At 36.2% G+C, this 19,087-nt stretch overlaps 4 protein-coding genes across 5 annotated transcripts; all 4 read left to right on the forward strand.

Annotated features, from left to right (window-relative positions):
- The first annotated feature begins 426 nt into the window (after window positions 1-426).
- LOC116004202 (uncharacterized protein At4g28440-like) lies at window positions 427-2,443 on the forward strand. 2 transcript variants are annotated; one of them, XM_031244154.1, is made up of 3 exons: window positions 427-532; window positions 819-1,032; window positions 2,048-2,443. In XM_031244154.1, exons 2-3 carry the CDS (start codon window positions 828-830, stop codon window positions 2,233-2,235), a joined length of 393 nt encoding a protein of 130 aa, XP_031100014.1. In that variant the 5' UTR covers window positions 427-532; window positions 819-827; the 3' UTR covers window positions 2,236-2,443. The 2 variants fall into 2 exon arrangements, with proteins under 2 accessions (XP_031100014.1, XP_031100016.1); XM_031244156.1 differs by lacking the exon at window positions 427-532 and adding an exon at window positions 549-643.
- Window positions 2,444-5,107: 2,664 nt separating this feature from the next.
- LOC116004313 (polygalacturonase-1 non-catalytic subunit beta-like) lies at window positions 5,108-8,188 on the forward strand. Its single transcript, XM_031244303.1, has 2 exons — window positions 5,108-5,268; window positions 6,260-8,188. Exons 1-2 carry the CDS (start codon window positions 5,200-5,202, stop codon window positions 8,057-8,059), a joined length of 1,869 nt encoding a protein of 622 aa, XP_031100163.1. The 5' UTR covers window positions 5,108-5,199; the 3' UTR covers window positions 8,060-8,188.
- A 1,622-nt stretch (window positions 8,189-9,810) lies between these two features.
- Window positions 9,811-14,440, forward strand: LOC116004671 (pre-mRNA-processing factor 17-like). The gene is made up of 2 exons (XM_031244812.1): window positions 9,811-11,770; window positions 13,803-14,440. The coding sequence occupies exons 1-2, from the start codon at window positions 9,966-9,968 to the stop codon at window positions 13,807-13,809; spliced, it is 1,812 nt and encodes a 603-aa protein (XP_031100672.1). The 5' UTR covers window positions 9,811-9,965; the 3' UTR covers window positions 13,810-14,440.
- A 2,497-nt stretch (window positions 14,441-16,937) lies between these two features.
- Window positions 16,938-19,003, forward strand: LOC116004793 (disease resistance protein RPP13-like). The gene is made up of 2 exons (XM_031244963.1): window positions 16,938-18,769; window positions 18,946-19,003. The coding sequence occupies exons 1-2, from the start codon at window positions 16,983-16,985 to the stop codon at window positions 19,001-19,003; spliced, it is 1,845 nt and encodes a 614-aa protein (XP_031100823.1). The 5' UTR covers window positions 16,938-16,982.
- Window positions 19,004-19,087: the final 84 nt, after the last annotated feature.

Here is a 19,087-nt window from a genome sequence, read left to right on the forward strand (position 1 = left end):
AAAATGGTCCATTGACTATTCTCAAAATGGTCCCTCAACTATTTCTCAATGTTTATTAGGCTAATAATAGGTAAATGGACGAAAATATCCACTATTTTAACACTAATTTGACGGAATATGTAACAGAGGACCAAATTGGGTGAGTTTTTGAAAGTCGAGGGACCACATTAGGTGCAATTGAAAGTCGAAATGCAAAATTGAGAATGAGCAATAGTCGAGGGATCATTTTGGAAAAAAATTTGTAGTTCATTCAAATCATTTTCCCTCTAAACACACTATCACACGAATATTTTGCTCCGTCGGGCAAATCCCTTGTGCCACCAACATGTTGCTGGCAAATTATTGTACGAATCATAATCCACGTATGGATCATAACCAAAAAAAAATATTTTTAATATACTAAATGAGTTGTTCGTGGGGCCAGGGTTGGGGTATAACGGCGCAAAACCTAATTCATATTTTTGCGTTGACATTTCACATCCTCTTCCCCGAAGAAAAAATCCCTCTTATCTCGGCCCTAGCAGGAACTCCGGTAATTATCTAGTTTTTATGATTCACAGGCGTTTAATTATATAATTTCATAAATAAAACACAAGCTCTTTTCACAGTTATTCATAATCTAATTAAGGTTTTTCTTTTCGAGGTACAAGTTTTAACTTCAAATTTATCTGTTTTTCGATTTCTATGTGGAGATGTTACTTCAATGCAGATTGATCGGCTTTGCATAATTGTAGTCTGTTTACAGTTTAATTTTTTATTTTAATCAAATGGATTTGTTAAGATTTGATCCATACTCTTTGTTTGGCTGATTTTGTTAGTGGATAACAATGGCTGAACAGAAGAAGAATGAACCAGTGTTCGTCAAGGTTGAGAAGCTGCGGCCAATGGCTAGCGGGCTCAATCTAACGGTGAAGGTTCTTAGTGCGAAGACCGTAGTTCCAAAGGGAAATCTAAATCGTCCGATGCGACTAGCTGAGTGCTTGGTTGGTGATGAAACTGGAATCATCATCTTCACTGCTAGACATGAGCAAGGTATATCCTTTCTTTCCGTTTGAGATTTTTGATTTGTTGAACCTATTATTCTTTTCTAAGTTAGAAGTACTGGTTTGAGCCTGGGTTGGTTTTAATTTGCTGTGTGGTGGTTAAAATAATTGGAATTATAAATACTGTATGGCTAGGAGATTTAGAACTTTGTTAGAGAAACAATTGCAATTTTGTGCAACTCAGATTATGATTTGGGCTCTTTGAGGCCAATATAATTGCCATGTTTGATTTCAGGAACCTTAATTCAGACCGTGCTGTTGCTTGTTTTCAATTTACTGTATGGCTGTTAAGATTATTTTTTGGGGGGTAAGATTGAAGGAAATACAGATGGGGTATCTTGTCAATTGACTAGGGTACTTTGAACGAAAGAGCGGAAAAGCCAAGTAGTTTAGAAATTCAACCCTTTTTGTATAGGTATCTAAAGTCATTGATTTGAGTGAGACATTCTTCTTTATTGGGGAAAGTAAGAGCAAGACATTTTGTGCTGCACTGGATCTTGTTCTTTGAATCTTTACATGTTAATTTGGTTGCCTTTAGGTTTGGAATGATAAAGAGGAATCATATACAGACAGGCAGTTAGCCTTTTCTTCTTTGATTGCCTTTAGGTTTGGATTTTGAAATGATAAAGAGGAATCATGTACAGACAAGCAGTTAAATCTTTCTTCTTTGAATCTTTATGGGGATACAACTATGTAGACAGCTAACTTCATTGAACTGGTGAGACATATTGCTTTGTCTCGATATTTCTGGATACGTGACAAATGTGTATTGTCCAGTCACACCATGCTTAACCACCACCATTGAATATCAATGGCAAACACTTTCAAGTTTCAACACACGACAATTAAGACGTATATATGTCTCACCTGGTGAACTTTTCTGTATTTGACATGTCTTTCTTCTTTGTGGATTAACTATGTGCATGAATGGTGGGACTATCAAAGTATTATTAACCCCCCTGTATCTACAATATACTTGTCTCTAACAAGATTTTTTTGTGCAGTGGACCTGATGACCGAGGGAGCTACACTAACCTTGCGTAATGCAAAAATTGATATGTTCAAGGGATCAATGAGGCTCGCAGTGGATAGATGGGGTCGCATTGAAGTTACTGAACCTGCGAGTTTTTCTGTGAAGGAAGATAACAATTTATCGCTTATCGAGTTTGAACAGGTGAATGTTTTTGGGTAATTCGGTAGAAATTTCAATTGCTCTACTATGTATTTCTTGTAATGCCAGTCTGTTTCAAACGTTTGTTTACAACACCATGATTAAGATTCAATCTAGTTCTTATGATACTTTCTTCAAGTGCATACAGGGACAGTAAAGCCAACCAAGAATTATCAGATGTTTAATTTTGTTTATTGGGAAGTTAATGAAACATTTATTTGCTAGACTAGAGACTTTGTGCTTAGACTCTTTAGAGAATATGGGCAAAGACTGGTGTTCATAAAGACCCCTAAAGAAATATTTTATATTACTGGTGTGTTTAGGTGGCAAACTAGTTTAAGTTGTTTCTGGATTGATGAAAATAGATTGAATGAAAATTCTAAACGTTTTTAATTATGGGTTATATAGAGACTTGAGTGAGTAAAAATGTAATAGTTTGAATATGAATATGCTAATTGTAGACACATGTTAACCAACATCTTTTGTACGTTGTTGGTACATTGGTATTAGTGTTGGTTAACTTGAACTAATACATATCGACATTGAGTAATTATCTATTTATCTTTCCGTTGTTGGTACATTGGTATTAGTGTTGGTTAACTTGAACTAATACATATTGGCATTGAGTAATTATCTATTTATCTTTCAAAGAGTGAAACAACTCTTGGACTCGCAAACTAAATTGATTTTGAATTTGATGATACATACCAACTTCGAAATTGTTCAGGTTTTGTGATAGTCAAATTTCTTTCGACCAATTATACCTTAGGATTCATGAGTGCTCTAGAAAGATCACTCTATATATTTCATAAAAGTTTGAAATTGTCTTCACACTTATCTTTCTACAACTAGCTAATATTATCAGTTAGTCAAACCCCACTAACAGTTATTTGCCAACACCCCCAGTATAGGATATTTTTTTAAACCTGATGCACTAGTTGACATCGTTTTAGACTAAGATTCACCATGCAACAATATAATTTGCCATATTTTCTAAATATGAGATTTATACATCCTTCTCAAAAATTAATTTGAATTATTTTCAATGACTATTAGATCACTAACATGTTTGGTCACATTTGATGCACAATTTTTTTTTTTTTGGCCACATTTATTCCTTAAAACTAAATCTACAATAGAAATTTATTGGAAATCATCTAGTACCATGCCGGCTTGAACACCTCGGTGCTTTTGGGGGTGAAAATGTATGATTTTGAATTACAAGTCTAATGTGTTTTGATTTTTTTTTTAATTGATAATTTGGTTAAAAGGTGTGATAAAATAAAAGTTGTGCACCAAATGTGACAAAAATAATATTTAGAAACTAAATGTATATGTCTAGAAATAACTTAATAATTGTAGAATGAAAACTGAACATAATTCAATTAATTTTTTTGAGGCTCGAAGCGAAGAGTTTCTAACCCTAACCAAGATATAACAGGCTCAAACCAAACATCATTCGTTCAAGATTTATCCAAAAGAATGATGTTGCATTTGTAACAAGCAATCTGAAAATGTTTGGTCCAACGTACCTTTGCTTATAGAAAGATGAAAAGAGAATCATTTCTTAGTTCATGGTGGGATGGGGTTTTATTGTTGGAGGGAATATATGGTTTGATGATGAGTAATATCATATTCTCACAAAAATGATGAAAAATGCCATTGCTTCATAAATGTGGGATCTAAAGCTTGTGTGTCTCTTTTCTCTAACAAGCTCATGGGGGAATCTCTTTACTAATTAAGCTACTCCTAATATCTTATACTTGTGGGTGCAATTCTTTTTAATTCCTTTTGAGATTTTCCCATATTCATGAAAGAAAAATGAAAAGAAGAGGGAGAAACAAAAGATTATGAAACGTTATATATGTGCAATTCCACATGTTGCAGATTCCACCGATCATGAAATGTTTGCACCTTAGAAGAAAAATAGAAATCTTAAGATCTTGAAATATTTATCTCCTACGTCTTCAAATTAAAGAATATCGACTACTATAAATTCAATGAAAATTTGAGAACAAGGATGAGGTTCAAATTTAATCAATTTTTGACATATCAATATTTTCAAATCTTATATCTTATAGGTATTGAATTTGCAATCTCTAGTGCCTTACACGTATTTTAACTATCCTATGTGATTTTTTTTTTTAAACACATACACCTAAGATTTTAATTATATTTTAGTTGAGTAACCCATATGATCATTTTTCTACTACTATAAAATGGACCCAAAAATTCTATGAATCATGAATAAAAGGTACGTTTTCAAAAAAAAAAATGAATAAAATGTACATTTCTAATATACCAAAAGCACATACATTATTTATATACTGAATTTACTCTATTTGATAGTATACAAAATAATGTATTTTCTATATTCAAATAATGTACATTTACTACACAATTTTTTTTTCTTGCTTTAGAGCTATTGGTCTTCCTAGATCAATAGGTAGCGAATGTTAAACCAAAATTTGTTTTTAACATGATTATTCTCATATGATTTTAATTCTATATCTCAATTCATTTCTTTAATTTATTAAATAGTTAAATTCTAAAACATATACACCTAAGATTTTAATTATATTTTTAAAGAGTAACTAATTTTTTCCATGAAATACAATTACATATCAAAGGATTTTTTGAAAAGTGAGAAGTTATTACTTCTATACCCTCTAGGAAATTGATTATTTTAGTTTCTAAAAATAACACTTAGTTATACTTTAGGTTTTAACAGAACCTACAAAATCTGTATTCCTAGCATTGACTATTTACTATTTACCACCCTACCTCCCACCATCATCTCAACTGTTCTCTTCCACCCCTCACAAAACTCTCACTATAAAGTTGTCTCATAACTAACATACCGAAATTCCATCTTACACCTTTTATATTCTCTCTCTCCCCTTCTCTCTCTCTCTCTCTCTTTCTCACTCTCACAATTTACACAATTCAAGCTCTCTACCTAGATAGGTGAATTGAATAACAATAATGCACCTCCACTCTCTCCCTCTTTGCCTCTTTCTTCTTTTCTTGTGCTTGCCTTCTCCATCTCCCATTGTAAGTGGCTATGTTTTATATTTATTTATTGTCACTCACTTATACACTCAATGTTCATAATTTATGTTTGTTTAGTATATATATTCGCATTTGTTTAGTATAAATATGATAGATTTATCATCCATTATCTGTATGCTCAATGTTTGTAATTTGATTTTTTGGTTTAATTTTGTTAATTATCTATGTTCTTATCTAAATGCCCCTATTTTGTTACTTTGTAAACTCTACGGAATGAAATTTATAGCAATTTTTAATTTATCATCCATCGATCATACACTAGTGTTCATATATAATTTGAATTTTGATTTATTTTCATGAGTTATATCTTTATATATACGTGTGTGTGTGTTTTCATATAATTATATGTATTTTTTTTGATAAATGGGCGTGATTGAACAGAAATCGAATCAAACATTGTATATATACTTAGAGTTCAAGATCATACATTTCTAATTATACATGCATTTCTACGGCTATGGAATTTGGTTTTTGGTTATATACGCTTGCATAAAACTCTAACTTTTTTGACCTGGTGTAAAAGAAGATCAGTCTAAGTATGATATGAGCTTAAACTTATAGTCTATCCAGGATATTTTGTAGTTAACCATTCAAAAAGAAAACTATCTTTTTCATGTCTTATAATGTGCATGCATGAATTAAAGTTTAAGAAACTGTTTTATATTTTTTTTTTCTAAAGAAGAATCATGAGAGAATTGATGATTGGTATTTGGTAGTAATTAGTTCATGCATGGATGAATTGAAGATCCTACTTATTATATCTAATTTAAAAATTATGATCAAATTTTATGTTGTGCAATGAATTTTACATTATGTTTCTTTTATCTCTAAATATTTTTTTATGATACTATCCTTTTCTTATGAAAAATGCTACTTTAGTTTTGCATAGATTTGTAGCAAAACTCAATTTATTATGTGCACCATATTTTATTAGTATAGACTTTTCTCTGATTGTACGTTGTTATGGTGGCAGGTGGCCGTGAGAGATAGCCCCTTCACGCCGAAGGCTTATCTGATTCGTTACTGGAATAAACAGATCTCCAATGACCTTCCCAGGCCGTGGTTTCTCATCAACATGGCGTCGCCGTTGACCGCCGCACAGTATGCCGTCTTTTCCAAGATCGCGAAGGCGGATCGGAACTCCCTGGCCACCCAATTGCCGCAATTTTGCTCGTCGGCGGACCTCCTCTGTTTCCCCGATTTATCCCCAAACCTCAGCAAGCACGACGACAACGCCAATTTCACCTCGTACGAGTTCCAGAATTTCACGAATTACGGGTCCCACAGCTCCGCCGGCGCCGTCTCTTTCAAGAATTACACCGTCGACGTGAACCTCCCCGTCGACACGTTCCGGCGCTACAGCCGCGATTCCTCCGGCCATACTGATCGGTTCTCCAATTACGGCTCCGGCGGCAACGTCGTCGACCAGAGCTTCCACACCTACGGCGCCGGAACGGCCGGCGGCGCCGGCGATTTCGCGAAATATGCGGAGAACGGTAACGAGCCGAATCTAAGGTTCACTGCCTACTCCGACGACACCAATGGCCGGAAACAGGATTTCAAATCCTACTCGGAAAACGCCAATTTCGGGAATCAAAATTTCACGAGCTATGGGAAAAAGGGGAACGGAGCCGCTATCGGGTTCACTAGCTACGGCAATAATTCGAACGTGATGGATTCCTTGTTCAAAAACTACGGCGAGTCCGGTAACGGAGATGTCGACACCTTCACAAAATATGCCTTTGACGGAAACAACCCGGATAACACCTTCCAGAATTACGGCGCCAAAGGGAATGGCCCCGTCGACACTTTCAACACTTACCGTCAGGAATCTAACGTCGGCGCCGATAATTTCAAATCCTACGGGAAAAAATCGAACGCCGCCGAGGTTGGTTTCGTGAACTACGGCAAATCCTACAACGAAGGGACGGATAAATTCTCCGGCTATAGTGACAGCGACAGAGTTACCTTCAATGGATACGGCGTAAACAACACCTTCAAAGACTACGCCAAAACCGGCGTCACATTCGCCGGCTACGTGAACACCACCGCCGTAACAGCGGCGGTGGAAGCGGCCGGGGGCAAAATGGTAAATAACAACAGGTGGGTGGAGCCCGGGAAGTTTTTTAGAGAGAAGATGTTGAAGAGTGGGAGTGTTATGCCGATGCCCGATATTCGGGATAAAATGCCGAAAAGGTCATTTTTGCCCCGGAATATCGCGACGGAACTGCCGTTCTCCGCCGCGGAGATCGGCGAACTGGAGAAAATTTTCCACGCCGTCGAGGGCTCCAGCATGGCTAAGATTCTCTCTAACACGTTGGCCGAGTGCGAGCGTGCGTCGAGCCCAGGCGAGACCAAGCGGTGCGTCACCTCCGTGGAGGACATGATTGACTTCGCCACCGTCGTGTTGGGGCGGAACGTGGTGGTTCGGACGACGGAAACCACCGTGGGGGCGAAACAAAACATCATGATCGGATCGGTCAAAGGAATCAACGGTGGAAAACTCACCAAATCAGTGTCGTGTCACCAAAGCCTTTTCCCTTACCTAGTCTATTACTGTCATTCGGTTCCTAAAGTCCGGCTTTACGAAGCGGATATTTTGGACCCGAAAACCAAGGACAAGATCAACCACGGTGTCGCTATTTGTCACATCGACACGTCATCTTGGGGCCCCACGCATGGTGCCTTCTTGGCACTTGGGTCCGGTCCGGGTAAGATTGAGGTGTGCCACTGGATCTTTGAGAATGACATGACATGGACGGTGGCAGATTAAACAAATATGCTTATGTCAATAACTCATTTAAAGTACCATTCTATGCAACATTTTATCATTTTATGTTGGAACATGAATGGTGCACCCTTTAATTTATGACTTTTAATGGAAATGATTTATTGAATAGTATTTCAGTGTCATATTAAGAAATAGTATTGATATATAAAATTTTATGAGGGTAAAATAACGTGCTAACTGCTAAGTAATATTTACATACTTCATTGATATTATTGATACATACATCATATAGACACATAGTATTTATTAATTACATTACACCTTTAAATTTTTAATTTAATATAAATTACACTATAAAGTTATTTATTTTTCATCCCCACATTATTTAAGATCAAATGAATTGAAAATTCAATGGAACGATTAGCTAATAACAAATTACACTTGCAATGTTACCAAAAGATACAAAAGAACATGATGTTTATAAAGTATAAAGTAACTATATTTTGAAATTATAATAAGTATCACACGAGTAACTTCAAAGTATTTGTTTTAGAAAATTTCAAATATTTTGATTAAGCATCTTAAAATTCTCTCCCAATAATACACAGTTTCGACCATGGATAAAGAGAAATACAAATTATCAATTCATTACCATAGTCTTCCATACAATGGCGCAATTATTGATAAAAATTATCAAATAAGTGTTGGTCTTGGGTAAGCAAATAATCAAGGGTAGTAGTGAAAACACAACTTTATTTCTTTATATATTGCATAACAGATAGTGTTATGTTTCAATGACAAGATTTGCACATCATGCTTTCAATCATATTCGAACCCGTGGCTTGCTTTGGACAAGCTCAATTTTGAACAAGCTACAATTTAAAATAAAGGTCAATGGTGTAATACCGCTTCAACTTTTGTTTAATGGTGTGATGTATGTGGAGGAAATCATGTTTCGGGTGCGTGTATACAAAAGGTTCCCTATACTCAAAACATGATGATCCCACAAGGAAATGCATTTTGATGATACATGAAATATGATGATATGAATACGAAAATTTGTTTTATAACAATTATAATCTATTGGTGACATTTAAACGAGTATCTCCAAGTTTTCATAAGAAATTGAATTTGTTCCAAAGTCATGGTAGCTATGCCCCAACACCTTCTATATAGAGGAGCCTCCACAGTCCATTATGGAGGCAATAAGGGATTAACTATCAAAGTGGCACAATTTAATACTTTAGTCGCCATATGGAGGCAATAAGGGATTAACTATCAAAGTGGCACAATTTAATACTTTAGTCGCCATTATATCATATCTTTCAGAAGTTTATTTTTTGTAGTGACGAGGAAAAATCAGTATTCACTATCCGAGAGCGTGCAATGGGTAAATTTTATCTTGTGACTCTAAACGACAAATGATCATAAGGAAGTAACACAACCTATATTGCTTATAACTTACTAATTCAAACCAAGAAGAAACCAAACCAACAACATGATCAAAATTGAATTCATATTTTAATTATTAATATTCATGAATGAGAAACCCCTATTGGATTAAAAAAAAAAGTTAATAGGTTCTGTAAACTTTTAAAATAAAAAAATATAAAAATAATTAAAAGTTTAAAGAGATTCTATACGTGTCATTTAAAATTTATTATATAGTTTATAAAAGTTTATCAATTTAAAAGTATGTAAAATCCCTTTTTATTGATTACTCTCCCTTAATTGACAAATTGAATGATCCAATTCTACAAGTAGGGTTTCGTTGATCAAAATTTGGAAAATCAATCACAATTAGCCTTACCACTATTAACTCCTGGATTTACTGTGCGGCGGTGCTATACATTATACATACACCGTACGGCCGCGAAAACCCCAAAATCAACACCAAATTGTCACTGGGGTTTTCTCGCTAGCTCGCTCGCAATCTCTCTCTCCAATCATGGATCTCTTACGCTCGTATGCCGACGACGACATGGACAACCAAGAGCAGAAATCCGAAGAAAAACCGCAATCCTCCAACCAAAGCCCTAATTCCCAACAATTGGACCATTCGGGTCACTCCTCTCCGGATTCATCCCCGGTTCGGATGTCGCTCACGTCCAAATCCGCCGCCCCGAAAGTCGACGACACCATGTTGGCCCTAACAGTCGCCGGCGGCGCAGCTCGGGCGCTTTCGAAACCCCTGGATCCGACTCAACACACGGTGTCGTATAATCCCACTTATGACCAGCTCTGGGCCCCAATCTACGGCCCCGCGCACCCTTACGCGAAGGACGGCCTCGCGCAGGGCCTCCGCAATCACAAGCTGGGGTTTGTGGAGAACGCTGCTATTGAGCCGTTCGTGTTCGACGAGCAGTATAATACGTTTCAGAAATACGGTTATGCATTTGACCCTTCCGCGAATCACTATGTAGGGGATATGGATGTTTTGAAGAAGAATGACGCAATTTCGGTGTATAATATACCGCAGCACGAGCAGAAGAAGAGGAAGCTCGAGAAGAAGAAGGAGATGATGGAGAATGAGCAGGGAGAGGAGGAGGAAGAGGATGTTGATATGACTGAAGTGGACAATCCGGCCACTGAGGCGTGGTTGAGGAAGAATAGGAAGAGCCCTTGGGCTGGGAAGAAAGAGGGTTTGCAAACTGAGCTGACTGAGGAGCAGAAGAAGTATGCTGAAGAGTATGCGAAGAAGAAGGGCGAGGAGAAAGGTGAAAGAGAAAAGGGAGAGGCTTTGGTTGAGAAGAGTACTTTTCATGGTAAGGAAGAGAGGGATTATCAGGGTAGGTCATGGATTGCACCTCCTAAGGATGCCAAGCCACAGAATGATCATTGTTATATTCCAAAGAGATTGGTGCATACTTGGAGTGGCCACACGAAAGGAGTTTCAGCTATTAGGTTCTTCCCCAAGCATGGCCATTTGATTCTTTCTGCTGGAATGGACACCAAGGTGAAGATTTGGGATGTTTTCAATTCAGGCAAGTGCATGAGGACTTACATGGGGCACTCAAAGGCGGTGAGAGATATTTGGTTTAGCAATGATGGAACTAAATTTTTAACTGCTAGCTATGACAAAAATATCAAGTATTGGGATACAGAGACTGGAAAGGTGATATCTACATTTTCCACAGGGAAGGTACCTTATGTGGTGAGACTTAATCCTGATGAGGATAAACAGAATGTGCTTTTGGCGGGTATGAGTGATAAGAAGATAGTACAGTGGGATATGAACTCTGGGCAGATTACTCAAGAGTATGATCAGCATCTTGGAGCAGTTAATACAATCACATTTGTGGATGATAATAGGAGGTTTGTAACTTCTAGTGATGATAAATCCCTCCGGGTTTGGGAATTTGGCATTCCTGTTGTTATAAAGTACATTAGTGAACCCCATATGCATTCTATGCCCTCCATTTCACCACATCCGAATGGGAACTGGCTTGCGGCTCAGAGTTTGGATAATCAAATTCTTATCTATAGCACCAGGGAGAGGTTCCAGCTCAACAAGAAGAAGAGATTTGCTGGACATATTGTAGCTGGGTATGCCTGTCAGGTTAATTTCTCACCTGATGGGCGGTTTGTCCTGTCAGGAGATGGTGAAGGTAGATGCTGGTTCTGGGATTGGAAGAGTTGCAAAGTCTTCAGAACTCTCAAGTGTCATGATGGGGTATGCATTGGTGCTGAGTGGCATCCTTTGGAGCAAAGTAAAGTTGCTACCTGTGGCTGGGATGGCTTGATCAAATACTGGTAATAGATCTCATCCCTTATACAATATGATATAGTGCTTTATATGATGATTACATCTTTATATTTCTTTGTTGTGGCATTGGACAGTAGTTAGCAAACACTAAATGCAACCGGTAAACCAGCCTAGGTTGCCCATAACTGACTGGCTCAAACCAAGAAAGCTTGGATTTGAACTCTGACCTTGTGATTACAAGTTTGTATCCTTAGCCAAGTAACTTGGCTGGGGTTACCCCCTTTCTGTTATGATAAGTAATGGCAACTAATTAATTCATTCTACGACGTTACTTATACAAGATCACAAATTAGTTTCTCTTATTTTGCCTACTGCATAAGCTCATTTAAATCACAATGTAGTGGGGCAGCTAACTTCCTCTGCTTTTCTATCTATTAATTTTATAATTGAATTTGGATTCTTAATTTGGAAACTCTATGCTACTCAACTCTTTACCTGGGGAATAGTATCACTCATATTCTCATAAAACACAAGGAAATAATTGTAGATTGAATTGCTTCTATAGTTCTATGTTTTAACTTCTGTGATCAGTTAGAGTAGGAACACCTCTAAGAAGTGTGCTTTGGAGACCCCAAAAAATTCTTCTGATTATTACAGTCTGTTGTAATACATGTTGGTCTGACCATCTTAGAAGAATAGATGTCGCTTTAGATAGATTATCCTTGTAATACTTCTGGAGGTTAAATTCTGCTCTATTTTGCAAGAAGATTGTTTTAGGGCATACACATAATTAATAAATACTTAATAAACAGAAATATTCAGTTAATGACAATCACTGTACCTTTCTTGTCCTAAAGGGGCTCTAGTTGGTGAACCTCTGTCACCTTGATATCAAGGAGAACATGAATCAATGTAGAGCAGCGCAATGTTTCAAACCAACTCATCTGGGATTTAATCCCAATTTAGTTGGATGTGCTTCATGGATTCAGTTAACTTGGGGTGGGTGGGGGTGGGGGGTGGGGTTGAAAGGGTGGACAAATAACTTACGCTTAATCTGGATATGTTTTACACTTTTACTTGTCTAGTCAAATATGGGTTGGAAAGCTATGTAGTACATATGGTCATATAGCTCTGTGCAAGGTTGATCTTTTGTAAAGCTTTGTTACATCTATATATGTTACATTGGCTTGGTGCATTCTTTTTATTAATGGAAATTTACTTACCAAGAAGCAAAAATACATGTTGCTCAAAATAGGTTGGATAAGATTGCTTGTTACCTCAATTCCTTGCAACCTACATTCAATAGGTTTTAGGAAGTGCTACTAGAAATTAAAATGCTTGTTTTATGCTGTAGAATAACATTGTTTGGAAATAATGTCATGCTGTATGTGATTAAAATAGTAAGGTAATTGTAAAATAGAACTCCAAATCATAATATTAATTGGAGTTTGTCAACAAGGGAAATAAGTTTGGGAAAGATGAGCAGCAGATAGTGGAAAGAAATAGAGAATAGGTTAAAGCAGGAGGGGTTTGTGTGTTTGTTTGTGTGAGGTGATTGGGCAGGGCTTAGAGAAAGAATCGGGATAGAGGTGAGAGAGACAGAGAGGAGGGACACTAGTGAAGGCAGAGCTGGAGAATCAAGAAAGGCGAAAGTTTGGGGCATACATTTTTACTTCACCGCCCAACCTCTGTTGTTATAAATCATAGTCAACTTCAGTAGGTGCACACTGAAATGATAGAATTATTGAAGGCTAAGTTGCACGGAAATGGGAAACGGGGAAACACAGGATACGAAATGCGAGAAAAATATAAATATAAAAAATATAAGTGTGTATTTGCTTCTTTAAATATGAATACATATTAATTGTTTACTAGTTTGCTTTTAGAAAAAGGTATTTTAAAAATTTTTAAAACTAGGGAAACATCTTTGGAATGTTTTTTAAAGTTTCTATAAATTTGTGGGAGGAAACGTTGTCAAAATGCGAAGCCAAGGCAGGGAATGCTGCTTTGATTACATGTATGTGTCTAACTGTCTATGTGTAGTCCTGTCTAAGTGACTTAACTCCTTGGTTTTTGCAGGGACTAAACAATGGGATGCCAAGCTTGTGGTTTGTTTTATTAATCATCTCATTCACGGAAGAGCTTCATTAATGATCACTTCAGTTGGAATTTGTCAGTGTATTTTCAAATCTCATGTGGAGGATATATCAGAAAGCTTTATGAGCTCGAATGTTTTCTCACAATTTACAGGTTCAAACACCTTCCATATGTGTGCATGCTAGAAGAAAAACATAAATCCTAACTTGGTGCCCTCGCTTGCATCCACTTTTATCTATACTTGATGATGATCAATTTTGCGCCATACAGAATTGCCTGATAGGCTGTCGAGGAAGTTGTTGAGTTGTATTCTATTGCACTCTTTCCTGTATTATTGGCACTGGTTTGTAACGTGAGCGTGGATTGGACGACAAGAGTTGTAGGCTAAAATAGGATAGAACAAAGTGCAAAATTCACTTTGATCGACTGTAATTTGTTATACCAATTTTTATTTGACTAGCGGATGCACCTACATTTTGCCCATCTCGTATCTGGCGTGTGTTGGATTTGTAAGAATCTACAGGAGTTAGTGTAGTAATGAGAGTATGTATGTAGAGAGAGATTTTTGTTTTTGTATATTTCTATTTTTTGTGAAATTTCAAAATCTTGATTAATGGCCAGATTTCTGTAATGCACTGAGTTTCAGTGCAGAGAAACAGAGTTGCAATTGCAGATAATAGAGAGAGGGGGAGGTTAGAATAGTGAAGAAGAAAAGAGAGAGTGGAAGGTGCTTATTCACTGAGTTTATTACAGGAAGTCTCAATTTTTATTTTCTCACTTTTATTATTTGATGTGGTAAGAAATGATAAGTTATATTTATTCGTGGATTTCAAAGTAAAATGTAAAAATTTAAATTTTGAGTGAGTAAAAATAGGGAGTAGTAGTTTGAGTGGTGTTTTTTTGGTTGCTCAAAGGTATCTTTCTTTTAGCCGACAGCTAGAAGACTAATTCTTCGTCCCATGATAGAGGATTGGCCAAATAGTTTGCCCCATGTGACCATGTTGGTTAGTTTATCCATTTGTTCATACAAACAAATACAAGTCCAAGGTTATCAAAATATCAAAAGAAAGTAACGACTAGATAGAATTTTTTTTAAAGAAATAATTTTGCTTAAATTTGAGGAAAATGAGATTTTCCTCCCTTTGGTTCATGGAAAACTTTTTCCATAAGTTTATGCAAGGAGTGGCTTGGAACCCAAATCTCGTCATAGAAAAAAATTCCTCCAAAAGCATCCCAATGAATGTTGTAAACCAAACATTAACAAGATACAAATGCAAATCCTTCATAAACTCAAGAACTCTAGGTAGGCAAAATCCCCTTTATGCAATAATCACAAATATAGTATCATAATAGATAATGCAACCCTAACTCAAGTCCATAAACTAATTACTTAGACATATTAAACATAAACATCACCAGAACACAAGAATAAAGCATAAATGGCATAATGGAAGGAGATGGAAAGAAATAAAAACTTATCTACTAAAATGGAAGAACAACATTGAAATGTTAGAATCCAAGCTTCAAATTCTTGATTACAAGCATCCAATCAAAATGTTAAAAATTTGGCTCCTTGAAAGCATTTTAGACATCCTCTTAGCATATCTTTGGTTTTCATTGACTCCTAACACATCCAAAATGCTCCAAAAGCACACATTCATAATTTTTTTCTATGGCTCATAAATATTTATTTAAATTTAATAATAATAATAATAATAATTCTATTATTGGTCAGATAATATAAGGAACAATTTCAGCTGCTCAGATAATCATCTCACGTTGATGGAACTGTGAGATGGTTTATCAACCACTCAGGACTCTGGTCCTCTCTCCAACTCTTCTGCAAAAAACAAAAGTTCTCTCTCCATCAAAGTTCTTAGATTAAGGGAACGCTCAGGGTCTGGAGGGAGAAACCAAGTCTCCATTTGAAGCATCTGCAGTGAAACCATGGAGCCAGGTATATTCATTAAAAGCTAATTTAAGTATATGTGAAAATCATATGTTCTAAGGTCCTATACGCTTAAGATTTAACTTACAGAAATGACTTGTAACAGAGTCAGTAGTACTAAAAGAAAATGATATAAATTAAAACTTTTTTATGATTTATTTCTTGTTAATTTTATTTGCTTAAGGTTTAAGGTTTTTAATAAGGTAACTAGTACTATATATGAGTTTATAAATATCATGTAATCTTTTTTTTCAACGAGGTTTTTTCCCACGTGGTTTTCCTAATGAAGTTTTTAACGAGGCATGCATATATTAATTAAACGATCCATATATATACTATTTTCTTGTCTAGGTTTTTCCCATATGATTTTCCTAGCAAAGGTTTTAACGAAGCAAGATCGTGGACAAATAATGTCCAAGGGAGGGTGTATGTTATAAATAATCTATTTAGTGTGGCCATTATTGTGTAACCGTTGTAGCGGTCATCATAATTAGTATTGTCATTATTACTTATATTATATATATGGTTCCCCTCTTGTAAACTGATGATGGATGAATAAGAATTTTTTCCCCTTTCCTGGTCTCTATTCTCTCTATTAGCTTATCTTATACATAATCCTGCAATTCACTATTCACCGTCACCGATTAGAAGTATAGGCCAACGGGCACAAAAAACCTATTCAAACATTTATTAAATATTAGCCTTTTTCAAACAAGACACATCAAATTGAACGAAAAGAATAATAATTAAATGTTGAATGTTAATCATAGTTGTGATATTAAAATTAAACATTACAGGTCATTAAATGATTATCTTATTATTTATTGGATTTGTCACCATACTGAATCCTAAGCTACCATTTTTTTTTGTCATTCAATGAATGATTCCCCGACAACTACACCATTTTTTTTTTTAATCTTTCCAACAACAAGCTTTGATGTTATCTTTGAATTAAAATATTGAATTAAAAAAATAGCATTGCATTATAGAGGGTGTCTACCATTATTATTGAATTCCTGTTGATATTAGTTCCAGTTGCTTCTTCTGTGAAAGCTTACACACAATCGAAGTAACTAACAAAAAATTGCAATATTGAATTTCACCCAGTGAAGTTCCTGTTGATATTAGTTCCACTTGCATCTTCAATTCTGTGAAACCTTACCCACAATAATCAATCAATCAAAAAAGTTGCAAACAGATCTAGAGATCCAAGGATGGCTTGTGTAGCTGTAGCTTCTCTTCTCAGAACAATAGAGCTTGAGTTCTTGCAGTATAAGCCTCGTCCAGTTGTTCTAGACAATGATCTTATCTCTCCCAACAAAGACTTGATCCAATCTTTCCACCAAGAGCTTGGATCTCTCATAAGTCAGCTCGATGAGGAAAGAATCAATATGGATGGTGTTGAAGCAGTTAAACCCTTGGAAACCAAGCTCAGGGATTTAGCGTTCAGAGTGGAAGATGAAATCGAACTCCTAGTAGCACATCTTTATGATGATGATGAGGAGGATATTGAAGATGAATATTTAGTCCGAGTAGCAGATCTCTTTGTGGAAGAGGAAGACGAACTCGATTTGTACGTGGAAAAACCACAGCCGGATAGATATGCGGAGAAACTTGGTCAAGTTTTTCAAAGTGCAATGGAAGAAATAGAAGCCATCAAGGAAGCGTTGAAGAAAATCAAGAATAGGGACGAGGCAGAAGGAAGAAAGACAGGCAATGATGTTCTACAAAGGTCTCAACTTCTTTCCTCCCACCATGCTTCACACTCCAAGGAAAAAATGGTCGGGAAAAAAGACGAGTTTGAGATAATCAAGAAGCTGCTAACTGAACTTGGATCTAAGGAAAAAAAAGTTGTATCAATTATAGGTATGGGAGGAATCGGTAAGACAACTTTGGCTAAACAAATCTACGAAGATCCATCAATTTTTCTCCACTTTGATGTGCGAGCGTGGGTTGTTGTGTCACAGCTTCACAACAAGAGGCAAATGCTTGTAAGTCTTCTTAATTCAATTTCCAAACAAGACAACATAGAAAACTCCACTAATGATGATCTTGCTTTAAAACTTTACCAAAGTTTAAGGCATCAAAGGTACATGATTGTGGTTGATGATGTTTGGAGTGGTGACGCATGGGATGATGTTAGCAATTGCTTTCCTGATGATGGAAATGGGAGTCGAGTATTGTTAACAACTCGCCTCGCAGAGGTGGCAAATTATACTAGCTCCGACAATGACTTTTCTCATCATATGCAATTATTGGATCAAACTGATAGTTGGAATTTATTTTGTGAAAATGCAAGTAAATCTCGTGATGCTAAATTTGAGATAATTGGGAGGCCAATTGTTGAAAAATGCAAAGGATTGCCTCTAGCAATATTTGTAGTTGCCGGACTGTTCTCCAAACTCAACACACTAAATGAGTGGGAGAATATTGCAAAAGCTCTAGAGTCTTCTACAACAACAACTATTGCTGCAACATGTTCAAAAGTACTCTCACTAAGCTACAATCACTTGCCTCACCACTTAAAGGCATGCTTTTTATATTTAGGGATTTTTCCAGAAGATTATGAGATCAATGCTAATGAGCTTTCAAGGTTATGGTCTGCGGAAGGACTTGCAAAGGCATCCGAGAATGAAAACTTTGATGTAGTGGCTGAAAGGTACATACAAGAACTTATGGATCGAAACCTAATTCTTGTGAGCAAGTGGAGTTGTTGTGGAAGAAAAATTAAAGTGTTTGGAGTGCATGATTTATTGCATGCGTTTTGTGTGAAAGAAGCTGAAAAGGAGAACCTTTTACATGTTGTACGAGAAAATGGTTCAGATTTTCGACAAAGATGCTTCCGTTGGGTAAGCATACAATCATCAAATTTTGATGTGACTACACTATCTTATTCATCAAGAAGCTGTCGGTCCATCTTCTGTTTTTCCAAAGAATACATAAGCTTAAACTTGGAACAGTTCAAGCTATTGAGAGTATTCTTCTTTATTGACGAGTTGATGTACAAAAATACTGTGGATCTCATCCATTTGAGATGTTTACCTCCCATGCCTAGTTATCAATATATTCTGAAACTGTTCAAGGCTTGGAATCTTCAAACACTATATACTTGTAAAGATGATAGGAACTATTTGGAGTTTCCACAACTGCAATATTTTCGTTGTGTATTTCTTACAGGAAATCCTCCCAAATTTGTTCATCAAAACTTGCAGAGTCTTTCTTGTTTGGATCCTAAACATTGCACAAAAGAATTCTTTACACATGTTCCAAACTTAAAGAAGATACGGATTATCGGTGAAATAAGAGAGTTCAATGATTG

The sequence above is a fragment of the Ipomoea triloba genome, chromosome 14 (assembly GCF_003576645.1).
Source record: "Ipomoea triloba cultivar NCNSP0323 chromosome 14, ASM357664v1".
In the NCBI taxonomy this organism is placed as follows: domain Eukaryota; kingdom Viridiplantae; phylum Streptophyta; class Magnoliopsida; order Solanales; family Convolvulaceae; genus Ipomoea; species Ipomoea triloba.